The sequence below is a fragment of the Asparagus officinalis genome, chromosome 1, assembly GCF_001876935.1.
Source record: "Asparagus officinalis chromosome 1, Aspof.V1, whole genome shotgun sequence".
Lineage (NCBI taxonomy): Eukaryota > Viridiplantae > Streptophyta > Magnoliopsida > Asparagales > Asparagaceae > Asparagus > Asparagus officinalis.
In genome coordinates this window covers 9229529-9249882 of record NC_033794.1, presented here as the reverse complement: position 1 = coordinate 9249882, position 20354 = coordinate 9229529, and the positions used below count along the sequence as shown (strand labels likewise).

At 35.5% G+C, this 20354-nt stretch overlaps 1 protein-coding gene and 1 long non-coding RNA gene across 3 annotated transcripts; both read right to left on the bottom strand.

Moving 5' to 3' along the window:
- LOC109833213 lies at nucleotides 13539–14475 on the bottom strand. Of its 2 annotated transcripts, none has more exons than XR_002245153.1 (3): nucleotides 14221–14475; nucleotides 13855–13965; nucleotides 13539–13763 (listed from the first exon to the last, which is right to left on the bottom strand). It is a non-coding gene; the product is annotated as an uncharacterized LOC109833213 (long non-coding RNA). The 2 variants fall into 2 exon arrangements; XR_002245154.1 differs by having other exon boundaries at nucleotides 13539–13760.
- On the bottom strand, nucleotides 15409–20353 carry LOC109830239 (replication protein A 70 kDa DNA-binding subunit B-like). The gene is made up of 13 exons (XM_020397454.1): nucleotides 20216–20353; nucleotides 19563–19836; nucleotides 19201–19298; nucleotides 18526–18699; nucleotides 18019–18128; nucleotides 17814–17938; nucleotides 16943–17024; nucleotides 16664–16802; nucleotides 16416–16570; nucleotides 16205–16325; nucleotides 15916–16095; nucleotides 15606–15834; nucleotides 15409–15500 (listed from the first exon to the last, which is right to left on the bottom strand). The coding sequence occupies exons 1-13, from the start codon at nucleotides 20351–20353 to the stop codon at nucleotides 15454–15456; spliced, it is 1872 nt and encodes a 623-aa protein (XP_020253043.1). The 3' UTR covers nucleotides 15409–15453.

The following is a 20354-nucleotide window of genomic DNA, read 5'->3' as shown; positions in this document are numbered from 1 at the left end:
ACTTTAGGTCATTTTTAGTCGTTTCGATCCATTGTAAAATAATTATAAATTCACGATTTCTTAATCTATAATCCATGACTTTTTGTCTTTTTTATTCATTTTGACCCCTTTACAAATAATTTCACGGTAGCCAAATTTTATAATTTTATGAGCTATAACTAACTTTTTTTTTCATTTTAATTAGTAGCTTCGAACCAATGGTAAATAATTATCTAGAGTTCAAAGTTTATGATTTCATAGGCTATAACCAATAATTTTTGCAATTGTTAGTTGTTTTGAGCCATTGTTAATTTCTTAGTGGTAAAAAATTACAATTTCGTGATTAGTAACCTATGATTTTGTCCATTATTATTCATTTTGACCCGTTGTCCAATAATTTTATAGTGGGCAAAATTCACGATTTTGTGAGCCATAACCCATGATTTTTGGTTATTTTTAAAAGTTTTGACCCGTTGACAAATAATTTTGTGGTTGCTAAATTTCAAGATTTTGTGAGTTATAACCGTCGATTTTAGGCTATTTTTAGTCAATTTGACCCATTGTCATATAATTTTGCAGTGGCCAAATTCATGATTTCATGAATTATAATCAATGATTTCTATCCATTTTTAGTTGTTTTGAGCCATTATCAAATAATTTCGTGGTGACCTTATCAAATAATTTCGTGGTGACCAAAAGTCATGATTTTATGGGTTATCCACTAATATTGATCATTTTTAGTTATTTCGACTTATTAACAAATAATTTTATAGATGTTAAAATTTACGATTTCATTAGCAATGAACCATGATTTTTGGTCATTTTTAGTCACTTCAACTTGTTAACAAATAATCTTCTGATAACCAAAATACACGATTTTGTGAGCTATAATCCACTATTTTTTACTATTTTTAGTCATTTCGACCTATTTTCATGTCATCTTACGAAGGCCAAAATCACAATTTAATGAGCTATAACCATGATTATTGGACATGTTTAGTTATTTTGACATGTTGACAAATAACTTCATGAAGGTTAAAATTGAAGATTTCATGAGCTATATCTCACAATTATTAGTTATTTCGACCCGTTGTCAAATAATTTGATGGTGGTCAAAATTTATGGTTTCCTGTTCTATACTAATGATATTTAGTCATTTTTAGTCATATCGACTATTGACAGATAGTTTCGCTAGAGCCAAAATTTAGGATTTCGTTAGGCATAACCCACAACTTTTTGCTATTTTCAGTAAATGGAACCTTACCAAATAATTCCACAGTGGCTAAAATTCATAATTTCTTGAGCTATAACTTACAATTTTTTCCTTTTTTTATTATTTTGGCCCAATATCAAATAAAATTTTTGGTGGCAGGATTTTGTTAGCTGTAATTCATGATTTTGGGTATTTTGAGTGGTTGTAGACGGTAAAAAATACCTCTATGGGTCTACAGGGAATTGGTCTACGAGAAGAGTTCGCACGCCCAGTTCTCTGACACGAACCTAAACCGCGTAGACATCGACTGGGCTCAAATCCAGGTTCGCCTAACGGTCGACTCGCCAGCATGAGTCAGGAGCGATCAGGATGGCGGAAATTTGCTCTTCGCTCAACTCGCCTGCCCGAGTTCGGAGTCGAATCCGCCAGCAAGCCCCAAAACCGTCAGTACAGCTGGGTATCCACTACCCCACGCGCTGAGGTCGACCCAAAGGGAGAGAGAGCACAGTACCCCAGGGCCGTCAAAACGGCCGCCCACAGTGCGCACAGCGCGAAGGAGCTGGACAGGTGTCGAGTCAACCTGAGCATTCATAAATGCGACTCACCTCGGCTGTCTGAGTCTGGAGCTGGGTCCGCCGGCACTCGGCAAGCTGGCTAGACTCACTCGAGTACTGTACACCTACTTCACCGCCTCTCCTGACCGGAAAGGAGAAAGCGTCGTGCTCAAAGCACGCCGGGCGGTCACGCACAGTACTGGTGATCGGACAGACGCCTCATCGATCTGCGGACTCATAAATGCGGTTCATTAATGCTGGTCAAATCCACTCGGATAGTAGTCGTTTGTTGCCTCACATACAAGAATGGGCCTTCCCATCGTAGGTGACAGGACATAAAGCACAATCCCTGGAATGACCGATCATGGTTTCGAGGAACAGCTAGACGTCTCTGAAGAAGATGTGGTCACATCCCACAATTCAAGGAGGAGTAAAGTTGTCCTTCTCCCATTTAAAAGCCTCTTCCGGCACACTGGAGGGGAGGTCGCAAAACTTAAAAAAAAAGAGTTGAGACCAAGCTCTCTGCAAAACTTTCTTTGCATTGCAGCACTACTGCTTAGTTCTGAGCTCCGATCGCCGGCGAACTAAACAGACCCGAACTCTCTCAAGTTGAGCTTCTACTGCGAACTGAAGCTCTCCAGCAACCTCATTCGAACGGTCCAAGGGAAGCAGACTCGACCCGAGCATCGAGCGAAGCATCCTGTAGCCACCTAAAAGTCCCCACACAAAACAAAGAGGGCCTTCCCTCTGCTTCTGTTGTAACTATTTGATCATTAGTTTGTAATAAGCCTTCTTATAAATACAAACGAAACTCCCTCTTCCGGGAAATCAAATATTCACCCTACAGTGGTTTCGTCTAATTGTCTAATAATCATACAGTGGCCAAAATTAACTATTTCGTGAGCCATAGCCCAAGATGTTTTATAGTTTTTAGTCATTACGACCCGCAATAAATAATTTTGTGGAGTGTAAAATTTACGATTTCATGAGCTATAACCCACGATTATTGGCTATTTTTAGTAATTTAGCCCCCATTGTCATATAATTTCACGGATGATAAAATTGAAGATTTTATGTGCAATAACCCACAATTTTTTAACATTTTTAGTCATTTCGACCTAATGTAGCGATGGTTAAAATTCCCAATTTCATGAGCTATAACCTATAATTTTTTATTATTTTTTATCATTTTGAACTGTTATCAAATAGTTTAACGGCTCCAAAAATTCAAGATTTTGTTAGCTACAACCCAAGGATTGTTTTCACTTTTTAGTGACTTTGATTTGCTGCCAAGTAATTTCATGGTGGCAAGAATTCAAGATTTCGTGAGCTAATGCATGATTTTTAATTTTTTAGTCCCGTTGTTAAATAATTTAGCAATGGTCAAATTTTACGAATTGGTGAGATATAATCCATGATTTTTTAGTCATTTTGACATGCAATCAAATAATTTTGTGGTTGTCAAAATTCATGATTTCGTGAGCTATAACCCATATTTTTTTGCGATTCTTTGTTTCTTCGACCCACTATCAAATAATTTTTTGGTGGCAAAACATTATGATTTTGAGTTATAACCCATGATTTTTAGCTATTTTCAGTTGTTTTAAGTAGTGGTCAAATAACTTCATAAATGTTAAAATTCATGATTTCAAGAACTATAGCCTATTATTTTTGACCCTTTTTTTTATTGCTTAAACATGTTTAGCAAATAATTTTGTGGAGTTCAAAATTTATAATTTGAAGGGCTATAACCAAGATTTTAATCCATTTTTAGTCATTTTGACTAGTTGGCCAGTAATTTCATGGTGGTAAAATTTCATAATTTTATGATAAATACCAATGATTGGCTGCCTGTAGGCTGTCTAAAAATCACAATAGATAGCTGATCCCCATCAAACACCGATGATAGAAGTTACAATCTGACGACTTTCAGAAGGCTACAATTTGAAGACTTTCACGTAGATCGTTGAAGGTTACAATCTGACGACATTCACGACAACTGATGAGAGCTCTAGTTTAATCGCATTCACAATCAACATCGAGAGTTACAATCTGACGACTCTTGCATATCAAAGAGCTAAAGTAAAGATTACAAAATGACGATCTTTACAAAACTTCGATAGAAAGAGACTACAAATCGACGGTCTCTTCAAATCAAGACGTGGAAGCCCTCCCCACGTACCAGCATCAAGATACGCCGCGTTCATAGCCACGAACGCAGCTCAAATGCAGCTCCAAAAGTTACAAATGCAGCTCCAAAAGCTGCAAACACAGCTCAGATTCGGCTGCCAACGCAGCTTCCAAATCGCTGTAAACGCAGCCTTCAAACGCTGTAAACGCAGGTCACATCCAGCTCCAAACGCAGCTCAGATCCGCTGCCAAACGCAGCTCTTAAATCGTACAAACGCAGCTTCCAAATTGCTGTAAACGCAGCTCAGATCCGCTGCCAAACGCAGCTCTTAAATCGCTGCAAATGAGCTTCCAAACGCTGCGTCCGAGCTTCCAAGATGCTGCGTTCAAGCTTTTAGGCATTGCGTTTGGACACAGAATTCATGCCAGAACGCAAGCCTGCGTTTGACTCGTTCAAACATGAGCTGAACGGTTCCAAAACCGTTTCCCACGATCTGAGGGGATCACAACTCCACTCAGGAGTGATTTAAGGGGCGGTTACATCCCATTAGCCCCACTTAGGAGCGAATTAAGGAGGTGGTTACACCCCTTAATCCCCTATAAATAACAACAAACTCAACAGAGTTAAAACAAAGGGGAGAATCCAGATCATTCTCCTCTCTTTTGTAATCAGGAAATCTAATTATAACTGAGATTAAAGGAATACAAATCAATTTTCCTTCGTTTCTTTTACTGCAAATTTTTCCACAAACACTGCCATTTTAAGTCGTTTTGACTTATTGTAAAATAATTTTGCTGTGGCCAAAATTTACATTTTCATGAGCTATATCTCTCAAATTTTAGACATTTTTAGTCATTTCGACTCCTTGTCAAAATAATTTTGTAGTGGTCAAAATTTATGGCTTCAGGCGCTATAACCAGTGATATTTAGTCATTTTAAGTCATATTGACTATTGACAAATAGTTTTGCTGATGTCAAAATTTAGGATTTCATTAGGTATAACCTAATTTTTTTTTCCATTTTTAGTCATTTGGACCTTACCAAATAATTTCACAGTGGCTAAAATTTATGATTTCATGAGCTGTAATTTATGATTTTTTTGGACCTTACCAAATAATTTCACAGTGGCTAAAATTTATGATTTCATGAGCTGTAATTTATGATTTTTTACCATTTTCAATCATTTTGACCTAGTATCAAATAATTTCTTTGATGGCAGGATTTTGTGAGCTATAATGCATGACTTTTGGGTATTTTGAGTGGTTTGAACTAGTTGTGAAATAATTTTGTTGTGGCTAATATTAGCTACTTCGTAAGTTATAATCAAAGACATTACGACGTGTGGTTAATAATTTTGCGGAGTGAAACTTCACGATTTAATGAGTTATAATCGACGATTATTGACTATTTTTGTGATTTAGCCCCGTTGTCATATAATTTCAAAGAGGATAAAATTGAAGACTTCATGAGCTATAACTCATGATTTTTTGATATTTTTATTAATTTTGACCTAACGTCACGGTGACAAATTTTCACAATTTCATGAGCAATAACCCATGATTTTTTTTACCAATTTTAATTATTTTGATCCGTTATCAAATAATTTTGTCGTACCAAAAACTCATGATTTTGTGAGCTACAACCCACAAATTACTTTCATTTTTGATGACTTCAACATGTTGTCAAGCAATTTCATGGTGGCAATAAATCATGAAATTATGAGCTATAATGCAAGATTTTTTGTCATTTTCAGTCCCATTGTTAAATAATTTTGGAATGGCCAAATTTCACGAATTAGTGAGATATAATCCATGATCCATTTCTAGTCATTTTGACATGCAATCAAATCATTTTGTAGCTATAAAATTCATAATTTCGTAAGCTATAACCTATGTTTTTTGCTATTCTTTATTTCTTCGACTCGCTACCAAATAATTTTGTGGTGGCCAAAAATTATCATTTCGTGAGTTATAAGCCTATAACTCATGCTTTTTGGTCATTTCCGATCGTTTCAACCAGTTGTCTGTAGGCATAAAAAATTGCCTATAGGTCCCCGAACAAAACTCGAGACGGAGAGAAGACGACAAACGTCGTTATCTGAGTCTAAGAGGATTATCTGACACCGACAATCGCCTGAAGCGAAACGGCGAATCAAGTGACTTGCACGCTCGATAGTCGGCTCGCACCCGCAAATCAGCTCGCGTGTGTCAATCAACACGCGTGTGTCAATCAACACGTGCGCGTCAATCAGTTCATGCGCGTCGATCAACACACGTGTGACAGTCAGTTCGTGCATATCGGTCAACACGCGCACGTTAATCAGCTTGCACGCGTCGGTCAACACGCGCGCGTTAACCAATTCGTGTGCATGTGTCAATCAACACGCGTGCGTCAATCAACACGCGTTCGACGGTCGGTTCCGCAACGAAGCGTACAAGTCAACAAGACGATCAATTACGCAAAACGGTGGAAAATACAAGTCCTGAAAAACCAGAAAACACGGAAGAACTCAGCAAAGCAAAACCCCCACGTCCGCGCGGGTCGGACCGCGCTGACCCGCGGCCGCGCGGGTCAGATCCGCCTGCGCGCAGTTTCGACCTCCTGACGCGTTTTCGCTGTTTCGATCGGTTTTTCTCGGGATTTGTTGGTTCCTGAGCATCCTAACTGACTTGATATCATCCCCAAACATGGTTAGACTGTTATTAACTGAAGATAGAGCCAAATCACTTGTTCTCATCCGAAAACTCCCCAACCGAAGCCTATAAATACAGGCCTAGGGGCTCCTTTCAACGGGGCAGATTGATTATCAAGAGGAGGAGGTGCTGCCGGATTGTGGAGTCAAAGGAGCACGAATTTCAGCGAGGGTTGACATATCTTGGCGAGTTCTTTAGCATAAAGAAGGAGAGTTCGAGAGATCCGACACCCGTTCCCGTCCGTTCCTCGAGATTATGCTTGGTCTTAATCTTGAGAAGAGCTATTGATTTCGCTTGGTCGATTTCAGCGCTTCAAGCAAATACCTCCTTGGTGAGGTAGGAGCTCTGCCAAATTTTTTAACAACCGGATCTAATCAAAGGTGGTCTACGGATAAACCCTGGCATAGGCAAAGACACCCACGCAAGCAGAAGACCGATAAACGATCTACCTGCGTTTGTTTGATAAAGTTGTAAACTTTTTTTTATTTTTATTGTGTAAGGAGATCTTATAAAAAGATTAACTTTTTATTTTATTCGAGTTTATTGTAACGACTAAAGTTCTAATAGATTCGATAGCAATAAAAATAACAACTTTCGACGCAAACATTGTCAAATAATTTCACAGTTGCCAAAATTATTGATTTCAAGAACTATAACTCATGATTTTTGACCAATTTTTATTGCTTGAACATGTTAGCAAATAATTTTACGGAGTTTAAAATTTACAATTTCAAGGACTATAACCAATATTTTAATCTATTTTTAGTCATTTTGACCAGTTGGCTAATAATTTCATGGTGGTAAAATTTCATAATTTTATGATAAATAACTCATGATTGTTGGCCCTTTTAAGTCATTTCGACTTATTGTAAAAAAAAATTTTGCAGTGGCCAAAATTTATATATCTCACAAATTTTAGACATTTTTAGTTGTTTCAACTCGTTGTCATAACTTTACGGTTGTCAAAATTTATAGTTTGTGGCACTATAACCAGCGATATTTAGCCAATTTCAATCAAATCGACTATTGACAAATAGTTTTGTTTTGGCCAAAATTTAGGATTTTTTAGGTATAACCCAAAATTTGTTGCCCTTTTTGGCCATTTGGACCTTGCCAAATAATTTCATAGTGGCTAAAATTTACGATTTCGTTAGCTGTAACTTATGATTTTTTGCTATTCTTAAACATTTTGACCCACTATCAAATAATTTATTTGATGCATAGTTTTATGAGCTATAATGGATGAGTTTTGGGTATTTTGAGTGATTTGGACTAGTTGTCAAATAAAATTAACTATTTCATAAGTTACAATCAAAGATGTTTTGTAGTTTTTAGTCACTAGGACACGCGACAAATAGTTTTACGAAGTGCAAAATTCATGATTTCATGAACTATAATCCAATTGACTATTTTTTGTGGGTTATCCCCGTTGTCAAATAATCACAAAGATAAATTTGCAGACTTCATGAGCTATAACCCATGATTTTTGGACATTTTAAGTCATCTCGACTCAATGTCATAGTGAAAAAATTTTACAATTTTATGATCTATAAGCCATGATTTTTGGCTATTATTAATCGTTTTGATCCGTTTTCAAATAATTTCGTCGTGTAAAAAATTCACGATTTTGCAAGCCATAACCCAGGAATTGTTTTCATTTTTTTTGACTTTGACTTGTTGTCAAGTAATTGTGACTTTGACTTGTTGTCAAGTAATTTTATGTGGTAATAATTCCTTTCGATATCCTTCTTGCATGGCAGCAAAGTACTGCTTCTTTGGTCCTTGGGGTTGGGATATAGTGTTTTCGTCAAAAGTTGGTTTTGTTATGGAATTCATTATATCTTCGGTCGATTACAACAAATTCAAAAGAGATAGTCTTTTTATAAGACTTCTTTTACACAACAAAAGGAAAATTACAACTTTTTAGAAACAAACGCAGGATCGTTGTTTGGATCGCTGCTTGCATGGGATCTTTGCCTGTGCCGGGAGCGCTTTGACTCGTGGACCACCAAATCACAGATTCTGATTGAACCGTGAGGGGTTTAATGATTCTTCCTTCGTTTATCGAAGTAAAAATTTGAAGCGAATATCTTATCGATGTAAGATGTTCACTCTTCTAAAGATCAAGTCAGAGCTTAGATCTCTAGGAATCGCCAAAAGCTTCTTGAAGATGTTTGTGAAGGAGGAAGACTCTCTCTCTTGCTCTAATTCACCAAAAACTCCAGGCTCTCTGCTCCAATCTGCCCTGGAAATGCTCTCTGTCCTTTATTTCGTGTATAGGGAGGTATTTATAGGGGTCTCGATGCACCACAGTTGAAACGGGAGCAAAATAACTGACCGAGTGTTTCTTCTTTGGCCGCTGCAGTCTACACTGCCGCGGCTATTGGCGCGGCAGTATAAGCTGCCGCGGCCAAAGAGACGGGTATCAGCACGTTCCATCGTGCTTAAAAACGTTCTCCCACGACCTTTAACCACTTTTTTCGTGGTTTAACTGCTTGTCCACGTCAGCACACATTCTATTTCTGATATGCTGCCACGTAGGCCTTAAAAAATCATCATATAATTGCCTTGTAACCGCCACAGCACTCCTTTAACATAGCCGCGACACCCTAGGTTGCAGCGCCTAAGCCGCGACACAACAGGCTGGCGCGCCTTAGCCGCGGCACTATGTGCTGTCGCGCCTTAGCCGCGGCACTATGTGCTGTCGCGCCTTAGCCGCGACGCCATGGGCTGCCGCGCCACCTTGTGTTGCCTGATGACGTGTAAATTATTCTCCCATATTGTTTTGAGTGGTATTTGGATGCCTGCAAGCATTTTTCGACGCCTACATATAGTTTGCACAAAAGTGGACCATTTTAGATATATCCCATCGGCCAAATAGTAATCTGTAGCTATGGAAATGACCTGTCAAAATTTTAGATTGTTATTACCGTATTTTACTTATATAATATAATTCTGAATGTAGTTACTTTAAGACGGATTATATAGATCCCCACATATTTGTTTTATTAATAAATATTTTTATTTTATTATATTAAAATAAACTAATTAAAAAGAACTCTAAAAATATTCAATATTAATCCCATTTAAAAAATTTCTGTGATTATGTTCTAATTTTTGTACAAAAAATGTTAAGTTTTAAATATTTTAAAAACCATTAGTTTGTTAATGAAAGATTAATTAATATAAATATAGAGGTCACGAGCCCAACTTTTGAAAACCCTATATGTCTAAGAAATCTTAAAGAATATTCTCTTCAAACCCTTTAAATATAGAGTATACCATCGAAAATGCTCTTAGGCTCTGTTTGGTAAAACTAGCTGAAAGCTGCGAGATTATAGCTGAAAGCTGTTAAGCTAGCTGAAAGCTGTGAAATTGTAGCTGAAAGCTGTTAGCTGTGTAGCTAGCTGATTGACTAGAGCTGTTTGGCAAAAGTAGCTGTACAACTAGCTTAAGTTTGTTAAATGACTAAAAAAGACATGCAATATTATTGATATAAAATTAGAATTATTAGGGGCAAAAACGGAAGACAAAAATTGGCAGCTCCTTCCCAAAGACAAACGCTACTTGAGGTAGCTTTTCAAAAGCTACTTGCAAAAGACACAATCTCTAAAATAATTTCCTCCTATTTTTGGTTACCAAACAGCTCTACTAGCTTATTGACCAAATCAATAAGACACAAGCTCTTACAATCTGACGACTTTTAGAAGGCTACAATTTGAAGACTTTCACGTAGATCGTTGAAGGTTACAATCTGACGACCTTCACGACAACCGATGAGAGCTCTAGTTTAATCGCATTCACAATCAACATCGAGAGTTACAATCTGACGACTCTTGCATATCAAAGAGCTAAAGTAAAGATTACAAAATGACGATCTTTGCAACGTTCTGACAGAAAGCTGCCTGACGCAGCTCCAAGCGCTGCCCAACGCAGCTCTATATCGCTGCCAAACGCAGCTTTCATCCGCTGCAAACGCAGCTTCCAATCACTGCGTTCAAGCTTCCAGACACTGCGTTTGGACACAGAATTCATGCCGAAATGCAGGATCTGTGTTTGACTCGTTCAAACACGAGTTGAACGGTTTCAAAACCGTTTCCCACGATTTGAGGGGATCACAACTCCACTCAGGAGTGATTTAAGGGGCGGTTACATCTCATTAGCCCCACTTAGGAGCGAATTAAGGAGGTGGTTACACCCCTTAATCCCCTATAAATAACTAAAACTCACTTCAGTTCAGGGGTCAGTTGGAACTTCTTGGCAGCGAAAAGAGGATCCTTCATCCTTCGGTTGGAGCTTTGTAGATCGGCAACAAGATCTTCTTCATCCTTGGCTTATAACCGACTTTCGATTAAATTAACTCTTTCATAGAGTTTTAAACTCGTTCAGAGTTCTCCACAACGTCAAATCGTGAGGAGAAGACCACGTTCCAGTGAAACAAGACATCGGATCGTCAACGAGAAGCAAACTCGACGCGAGCATTCGAGGGAGGCATCTCATCGCCACCGTGAAGAACCCAGATTTAAACAAAGGGGAGAATCCAGATCATTCTCCTCTCTTTTGTAATCAGGAAATCTAATTATAACTGAGATTAAAGGAATACAAATCAATTTTCCTTCGTTTCTTTTACTGCAAATTTTTCCACAAACACTGCCATTTTAAGTCGTTTTGACTTATTGTAAAATAATTTTGCTGTGGCCAAAATTTACATTTTCATGAGCTATATCTCTCAAATTTTAGACATTTTTAGTCATTTCGACTCCTTGTCAAAATAATTTTGTAGTGGTCAAAATTTATGGCTTCAGGCGCTATAACCAGTGATATTTAGTCATTTTAAGTCATATTGACTATTGACAAATAGTTTTGCTGATGTCAAAATTTAGGATTTCATTAGGTATAACCTAATTTTTTTTTCCATTTTTAGTAATTGGACCTTACCAAATAATTTCACAGTGGCTAAAATTTATGATTTCATGAGCTGTAATTTATGATTTTTTTGGACCTTACCAAATAATTTCACAGTGGCTAAAATTTATGATTTCATGAGCTGTAATTTATGATTTTTTACCATTTTCAATCATTTTGACCTAGTATCAAATAATTTCTTTGATGGCAGGATTTTGTGAGCTATAATGCATGACTTTTGGGTATTTTGAGTGGTTTGAACTAGTTGTGAAATAATTTTGTTGTGGCTAATATTAGCTACTTCGTAAGTTATAATCAAAGACATTACGACGTGTGGTTAATAATTTTGCGGAGTGAAACTTCACGATTTAATGAGTTATAAAATACCCTGGTAAGTTATGTTGAGGATTATTAATGCGGTTTTTTTATAGAGTGCGCATGAGCACTCTATAAGAGAGGAGAGAGATAAAAAATGAATGAGAAAAGGATCCCAATGCAAATCAAGGGACACACATCCTCATTCATTTCTCTCTATCTCTCTCCTCTCTTATAGATTATCCATGAGCACTCTATAGAAAAACAGATATTAATGAATAGATAAGTTTGTCTGCTTCATTTCCAAGGCGAGGGAGCATGCCAAGCTCGTAATTATTGTCCATTGCAATTAAATACCATAAAGTTTATAACGAGCTCGGATTGGTAAAACATTTCACCACAACTATCCATATAAATCGTCCTCAGCTCCCGTTCAAACGACTCCTTACAACGTCTGTAATTGATTTTTATGTTGCTCCTTTTGGCTTTTGCCAAGGGACAAGATAACTACTTGGCAAATTGTTTTAAAAGATAAAATAAAATTAAAACAATCTACATTCAGTAAAATAAAAGAAAACAAACAATGACCCAAGCAAGCAAATTTATAAACAAATAGCCAACACCCACCAGATAACACACAAATAAACATATAAAAAAATGTTAAAATGTAGGCATCGATAAGACGCAATCTGCGGTGGTTATTGCGCAGCTTGCCCGGATGATGCCAGGACTCTCTTAATCAAAAATATTTTGGTTAATTTTTAAAAAAAGAAGAGCTCTTGATATTTGAGAAGTTCCTCTAAAAATGGACAAGGCATACACCATTTCCTTCTTCTCTACTTCTCAGTAAATACAACATCAACAAAAAAAACCCCAAAATTTTAATAAAATTCAGTTTTATTTAAATAAAATTATAATGTGAGAAGTTCGGTAAGCGGATTGCGTGGACAAACTAACAAGCCGACCAGTTTTAAATTCTCTTTTCTTGATGTTGCTACAGCCGGATACGGCAATTTCAAGATCAGGGCAACCCAGAATCGAAACCCTAATCTCGGTACAATATAGCCTTCAATCAAATAATCTAACCCGAAAAAAAACACCCAAGATAATGAAAAAGAGATCTGATCGCTAACTTAGTGCAGAGATGAAGAATGAGATTCGAAATACTTACCCTAGAAATTGGAGGCGGAGGAAGACTATAAACCCTAGCACAGAGTGGAGGCTCGGATTTATAGAACCTGGCCACATGGTCTGTTGAACCGCGGTGAAACTAGGATGAGTTAAGCTGTGTCCGGTTATGAAAGTGGGTCGGATCGGATAGCCACTCTTGGCATCCGCACCTGATATGACCCGTTTATATTGGGTTTATGTATAAAGGCTCCACTAGTATTCATCCCGTGCTAAGCACGGCATCTTTACCCATTATTTTTGTGCACAATCTTAAACATACTTGATATGAGCATTGAGAATATTTGATGTCTTATATGAAATCAATGGTAAATGCATTTTTTTTTGTTCATTTCTATAAGCTAGACTAAGATCAACAAAACACACAAATAGAGAACATTTATACAGTTAATATGAAATCATTTCAACTCCAAAATGTAAACGCCAATAATAGTTTGCAAAGTTGAGAGTGGAAAAATAAGAACCTGCAAAAATGGCAAAAAATTCACAAAACAGGATCATGATACTTCCCCTTTCTTTACTTCTACATCTCTCTAAATTAGAAAATTGTTCGTCTCTTCTTCACGTTTAATGAACATTCACTTCTTTCAAGATATAAATCTAAACAACAATAGTTCCCAAAATTATAAATCTTACAGCATATTTTTAAGTTCTACAAAATTAAACTGATGCTCTACTTAAAGAAAACCTTTGGGAGATGAGGCATAAAAATCTGCAGGCTTTCCCTTCAAATGATCTGACTTCCGACATGGAGTTCCTAGATCCATCTTCGCTTCATTGTTCTTCTTATAAGTTTTAGCATAGGAATAAGAAGAAATATTAGTCTCTTATGATAAACTTCATTTGGAAAAATAAAATTGATAAAGGTAAAAATACCATGTTCGCAGAGATTCGAGCATTTTGGATGCTTTCCTAATCAGAAATTGCATAATCAGAAATATCGCACCAAAAGGGAGGATTCAATAACAGAGGGAGGATCATTGACGTCTGCCGGCGGCGGCGGGGAGAAGAAGTATTAGTCTCTTATGAAAAACTTCATTTGGAAAAATAAATTTGAAGGTAAAATTACCCTGTTCGCAGAGATTCGTGCATTTCAGATGCTTTCATCATCAGAAATTGCAGAATCAGAAATATCGCACCAAAAGGGAGGATTAAAATCGGATGGAGGATCAGTGAGCAAAAGCAAAAGAAAACACAGATAATCAAGAAAGTTGAACTGCGGAAGTTGAATTTGATACTAACCTGAATAAGATTTATCTTGAACTATAATGTTGTTGAGGAAATTGATGAAGAAGCAAGTGTTTGAACTCCGTACTGACTTGTAAATATTTCTTCAACTTGTATAAACTGAATAGGAAAGCCGTGTATAAAATGCAAATTTGTGGAAGCAGATCAACTGAAATCTTCATGTGGAGAAGTTGAGTGATGTGGCCAAGAAGAGTGGCAAAGTGTATCAACGTGTCTGATGATGACCAACATGGCCAACTTGATTGTGGAAGTTTTGAGCATGGTAGATGGTTGTGGGGAATTGCTCAGCACAATAGATCAAATTTTGAATGTTGCAATTTTGAAAGAACCCAGTTCCACTCTTTCTTATAGTTATTCACTAATCACCATACATCTCAAAAATCTCTGATTGTAACTGCAAGCAGGATGAAGAAAATTCAAATAAAACAACAAAATAAAATAAAACACATAGAATCAAGAAGGATGAAGAAAATACCAGCAATAGCCAAAGAAAACACAGAGAATCAAGAAAGTTGAAATGCGGAAGCTGAAATTGATACTAACCTGAATAAGAATTTTATTGAACTATATTGCGGTTTAGGAAATTGATGAAGAAGCAAGTGTTTGAACTCCGTAATGACTTGTTGTAAAATTTTCTTCAACTATCTTTAGGCTTAATAGGAAAGCAGTTTATACACTGGGACATTGTGCAAGCAGATTAACTGAAATATTTTTGTGGAGAATTTGAGCGATGTGGCCAAGAAGAGTCGCAAAGTGTAGCAACGTGTCTGATGATGACCAACATGGCCAACTTGATTGTGGAAATTTCGAGCACAGTAGATGGTTGTGGGGAATTGCTCAGATCAATAGACAGTCTGTGCATGTGTCTTGAACTATGTACATGCATCCACACTATGCTGCAACTACAATTTAAATGTGAGGAAGTTGAGACAATAATAAAACGTGTCTTCTGATGAGCAACCTGTCCAATTCCTTTAGTAAAACTGTTACATTCGTTGATGCATGGCTAACCTGAATTTTGACTATCTTACCTATTCCATATGCATATAAAATTGATCAAATCTATTACATTACATTTAACAAAAGTATACATATTAAGTATCAATATACATCTTATAGTTTTGCGTAATTAAAACTACATAATATGATTAAACATAAGCAACATAAATATGCACACTAAACTTAGGTTGAAAACTCTTCAGAAGTTGTTGTGAAGTCTTCCACCTGTTAGTTCTCTTTTCCACCGCTTCGATTGGTTCTCCTTTTCTTATTTCCTACATTATGAATATTGAACTTGAATTATTAAATTAGATTTGAACATATTAGTAACTTTTGTTAAATAATTCTCATAATTTCAAATAGGAAGTCATATATTTTACCTTCTTGCATTGGCAATTTGAGTTGCTCAATATTACCAGACTTTTCTTCCACTTCAATGCTGTTATTTACAACCAAATTGTTGTTTACTGCCTTCTCAATCTTTGGTTTTATCATTACGTTAGTAGTATTTTTCAAAACAGATTTTGAAATAGGAGTAGTCAATGGAGTTGTTGGTGGTCCTTCTTCAGTAAGGCTAATAACGTCAGAATTTTGCTGGGCGAACACATCCTAATTAGAAATAATATTTAAACAATTAGAATTAATATGATAAATGAATTGTCTAACATTCTATGATTTAAGAATTTAAACCTGTGGTGTATTTTCGATGTAGCTTTCTTTATTTCTGTCGTGTAAGTCCTCTATCAGTTTCATAACTGTGAATCCTTCATTACCCTCAATGTAATTGTATTTAGTAAGCTTAATCTGAACTTTAATTTTCTTACCCACAATCCCCTTAATCAATGGTGGGAAAACTTCCTTTCCTTTAATCTGTTGATGTGAACATCAGTAGGCCATGAAATAAAACAATACAAACAGAAACTCATAGACTTCAAACAAAATTAGATGATAAAAATAATATAGAGGTTTATGTAATTACCTTCACCAAATTCTTAGCCATTTCATCAGCAGAAACCTTAAACAATTTCTCAGCTTCTCTGTTGAATAATGTTATTGTGGAAACGGCTGAATAATCTTCGACCTCTAGTGTTATCTTATAACTGCAAATAATACAAATACTCATTACATTTCATGATTATTTAACTATTACATAACTTTATATGCGAGTCAATATGATATCAAAATATTACCAGTTTTGTGCCATGACTTGTTTGTTACATTTCTCACACCAGAATGAATTACCAGCTATTAAAGATTTTTTTGAACAATCAGGGCAACCACTGTATCTCCATTTCATATGCTCAATAATACCAATGATAATAACTTCGCAAATGAAATAATATTCCTGTAATGATGGGAAAATAATCTCAGAAAAGTAATGTAAATCAGTGATGATACATACACATAGAAAGTATCTTATTATATAATGCAAATTTACATTCGAAGTCCCAGGGTCATTGAAGAAAAGTAAATCATTCAATGTGCCATTTGTTGCTTTTATAAGCTGTGGTTGATCTGCTGAGTAGTTGACCGGGGTAGGAATTATTTGCAACAATTCTTCACTGTCATTGAGATATCTAGATGATGATAAATTCACTTTAGAAATCCATATGAGCAATAATATATTAATGACAATTATTCATACCTACAATAATAATGCAATTGTACAACATTACATTTTATGTTTATAGTATAATCTCTTAACTACACCACATACCTCTGAGATAAATCCTTCACCTTTGGATCATCAAAGTTGATATATACTCTCGACGCGCTGCTAGAAGAAACTGTATTATTTCCTGCTAAATACACAAAAAGAAGTAATGTTATACGATAACCAACTATAGAGATGCATAAACAGATCTACAAACATTAACCAAGCTTCAAAATATCCTCTGTCTACTAAGCTTTAAGTCAATCAACCAGTCAAGCCCTTGTTCTAGAATTTTTTGTAGAGGCTTTCATTATCCACAGCATTCGATCATCTTATGGTTGGTCATTCATTCTTGAATATTGACTCAAGATAGACTACACAAAATGAGAATGTTGGGCACGAATACTTGTGTCGTATGCTCAAATAACATAGAGGAAACCTATCGGAATTGAAGAATATCGAATGTCAATATTCTGTCTAATCATGGTATAAAGTTATTGGAATCATATCATCAATTTTTATTGCAACAACTTAAAGGGGAAGAGTTATATGAAAAAATCGAAGAGAATGTAATTGTCAGTTATGGTCTATTTGATATGGCAAGAAAGGAACTTGAGAAATTTTCAGTTCAAAAATAGGGGCATTATAATATGTTTGCTGTGAAGATATCAATTTTCTCCAAGATTTATAATGATGATATCCCTGACCATATGAAGGAGAAGCTGGAAAAAATATATAATATGCTCTGTTCTTGATCTGTTGTTTCCAAACGTTGTGTTTGGATAGTTAGTTTCCAAGTTTCATTCTTGGACAGTTGATGTACTCAATTTTCAAAATTTGGTGATGAATAAAATATCTTTTCATTGAACAAAAAAAATAACCAAGCTGAACAAAATTTTATTTTAACTGGATATCAATGTTTTGTGCTCATTACCTCGAAAATTTGTTACAAATATTCCAGTGATTATCATAACCATATTATTTGGGTCATACTGTTGAGTTTGATCTTCTAAATCCAATGCAATTTTGTTCCATAATGTCACTGTACATTCCTCGCCCCTTTAAGAAAAGTAAAAAATCAGCCATGATATAAAATAAAATTAGAATCCATTATAATTTTAAATGTATAAAACACTTACAAATCATTAATTATTTTTAGCGATCTTCTAGTTTGTCTTTTCCCTCCAGTAGTAGAATCTTCCAATGGGTATATATCCTTCACAATTCCTACAACATCTATGAAATATGTCTATTATTAATACATGTAATATCAAGTTTATCAAACTTATCAAATAAAAACATAATTATTAAAATTTTGAACGACCTTACCATAAAGATATGTACGTCTTCCTAGAAATTGTCCAAGTTCATTATAATCTTTAAATTGGAATTTTTGTCTCGGGATTACCTCATCATCATCTTGTAGAACCTTAATTTCAGTCTGTCTAAAGAAGCATATAAAGTAATTGTTTTGAGTTGCTCGATAATCACCATACGCAGTTATCACTTTGAACTTAGAAAGAATATGAATCCTCCCTTCTTCTATCATTGGTCTGAACCTAGATATCTCAGTTGCTTTTATGTTTATTATAATCTTTAAATTGGAATTTTTGTCTCGGGATTTGCTCATCATCATCTTGTAGAACCTTAATTTCAGTCTGTCTAAAGAAGCATATAAAGTAATTGTTTTGAGTTGCTCGATAATCACCATACGCAGTTATCACTTTGAACTTAGAAAGAATATGAATCCTCCCTTCTTCTATCATTGGTCTGAACCTAGATATCTCAGTTGCTTTTATGTTCCCTTGAACATCATTATCCTGAAAAGAATAAATAAAGCAGATTAGTAATTATAAATTGATTTACAAATATAAAATATATAATCACATGTTATATGTATCTGACTTTAATTATAGAAGTCAAATAAAGTAAAGAATATGCAACTTACATTTTCATCTATCAATATTAGTTGTAATCCATATACTTGTTTAGATATTGGATTGATGTTCTCCCACAACCTGGTAACCCTCGCCTTGATTACTTGATCTTTAGTAGTAAGGTCCAAATCTTTTATAGAGGTATAGCTATTTATTGACATTGTCAATGATGATCAACTGCAAGATGAAAAGTTAAAAAAAATGTAAGTAAAAAGACAGAAGCTATAATACATAATACATTCACAGATGTATAAAATTCATACATTAAATTCATCAAAAAAGTATGTCAATGTCGGTGGAAAAAATTAATAGTTTCATGGTTGATAATAATAAAGTTGTGTAACATAGTGTTGAGATAATACCTGCAGTTAGATTGTTGAAAACCTCTTTGTACACAACATTCTCTGTTACATTGTTATCTATTCCATCTTCATTTTCAATGAGGATTTTAAGTCCCTGTGGTGAAGTAACTCGAGAAATTGCTACATATAATTGGCCATGTGTAAAACATGGTTTTGGAAGATACAATCCAACATGCTTTAAAGTTTGTCCTTGACTTTTATTAATGGTCATTGCAAAACATGTTCTCACCGGTAATTGTCTTCTTTTTATATGAAATTGCCACTTTGAATCAGTATTGGTCATATCTGTCCTGGATATAAAATGCTTTGTCCCAATATTACTTCCACTAATTATTCTAGCTTCTATTATCCATTTAAGAAGTTGTGTGATAACTAATCTCGTACCATTGCAAAGACCATCTGCCGGGCTAAGATTACGCAAAAGCATGATAGGAGTACCAACTTTAAGTTTAATTTCATGATTTGGCATCCCAGGAAATTTCTGTGAATTTAGAAATTCAGTTGGATATAATATTTCATTGCTTGCAAGATTTGGCGAGGTGGGACAAACTAATCTCGTACCATTGCAAAGACCATCTGCCGGGCTAAGATTACGCAAAAGCATGATAGGAGTACCAACTTTAAGTTTAATTTCATGATTTGGCATCCCAGGAAATTTCTGTGAATTTAGAAATTCAGTTGGATATAATATTTCATTGCTTGCAAGATTTGGCGAGGTGGGACTGTAAAACCCCAAAAAAAAAAAATTTTGAAAATATTATTATAAATGATAATAAATGAGTTTTATTATGATTGGTGATCATTCTAGGATGAATGGATCAGATTGGAATCGATTTGAGATCGATACACATGTTATCTCCATTTCCAATATCAAGTACCCACTTACTAAAGTCAGAGGTAGACATTGTAGTACTTTCATTCACTTGTGTTTGCAATCTCATATTCTTAGTAAGTGTTAAAACTTTACAGTCCCTCCATAAATATGAACAACTGATAGAAGCATGTAAGATATCATGTTTAGATCCTTTTGGAATAACCGGAAGTATTTGTCTGAAGTCGCCCCCAAGCACAAATGTCTTTCCACCGAAAGGTTTGTTTACATTTTCAGAACATTCTGCTCCTAATATATCTTTGAATGTTCTATCGACAGCTTCAAAAGCATGTTTGTGGACCATT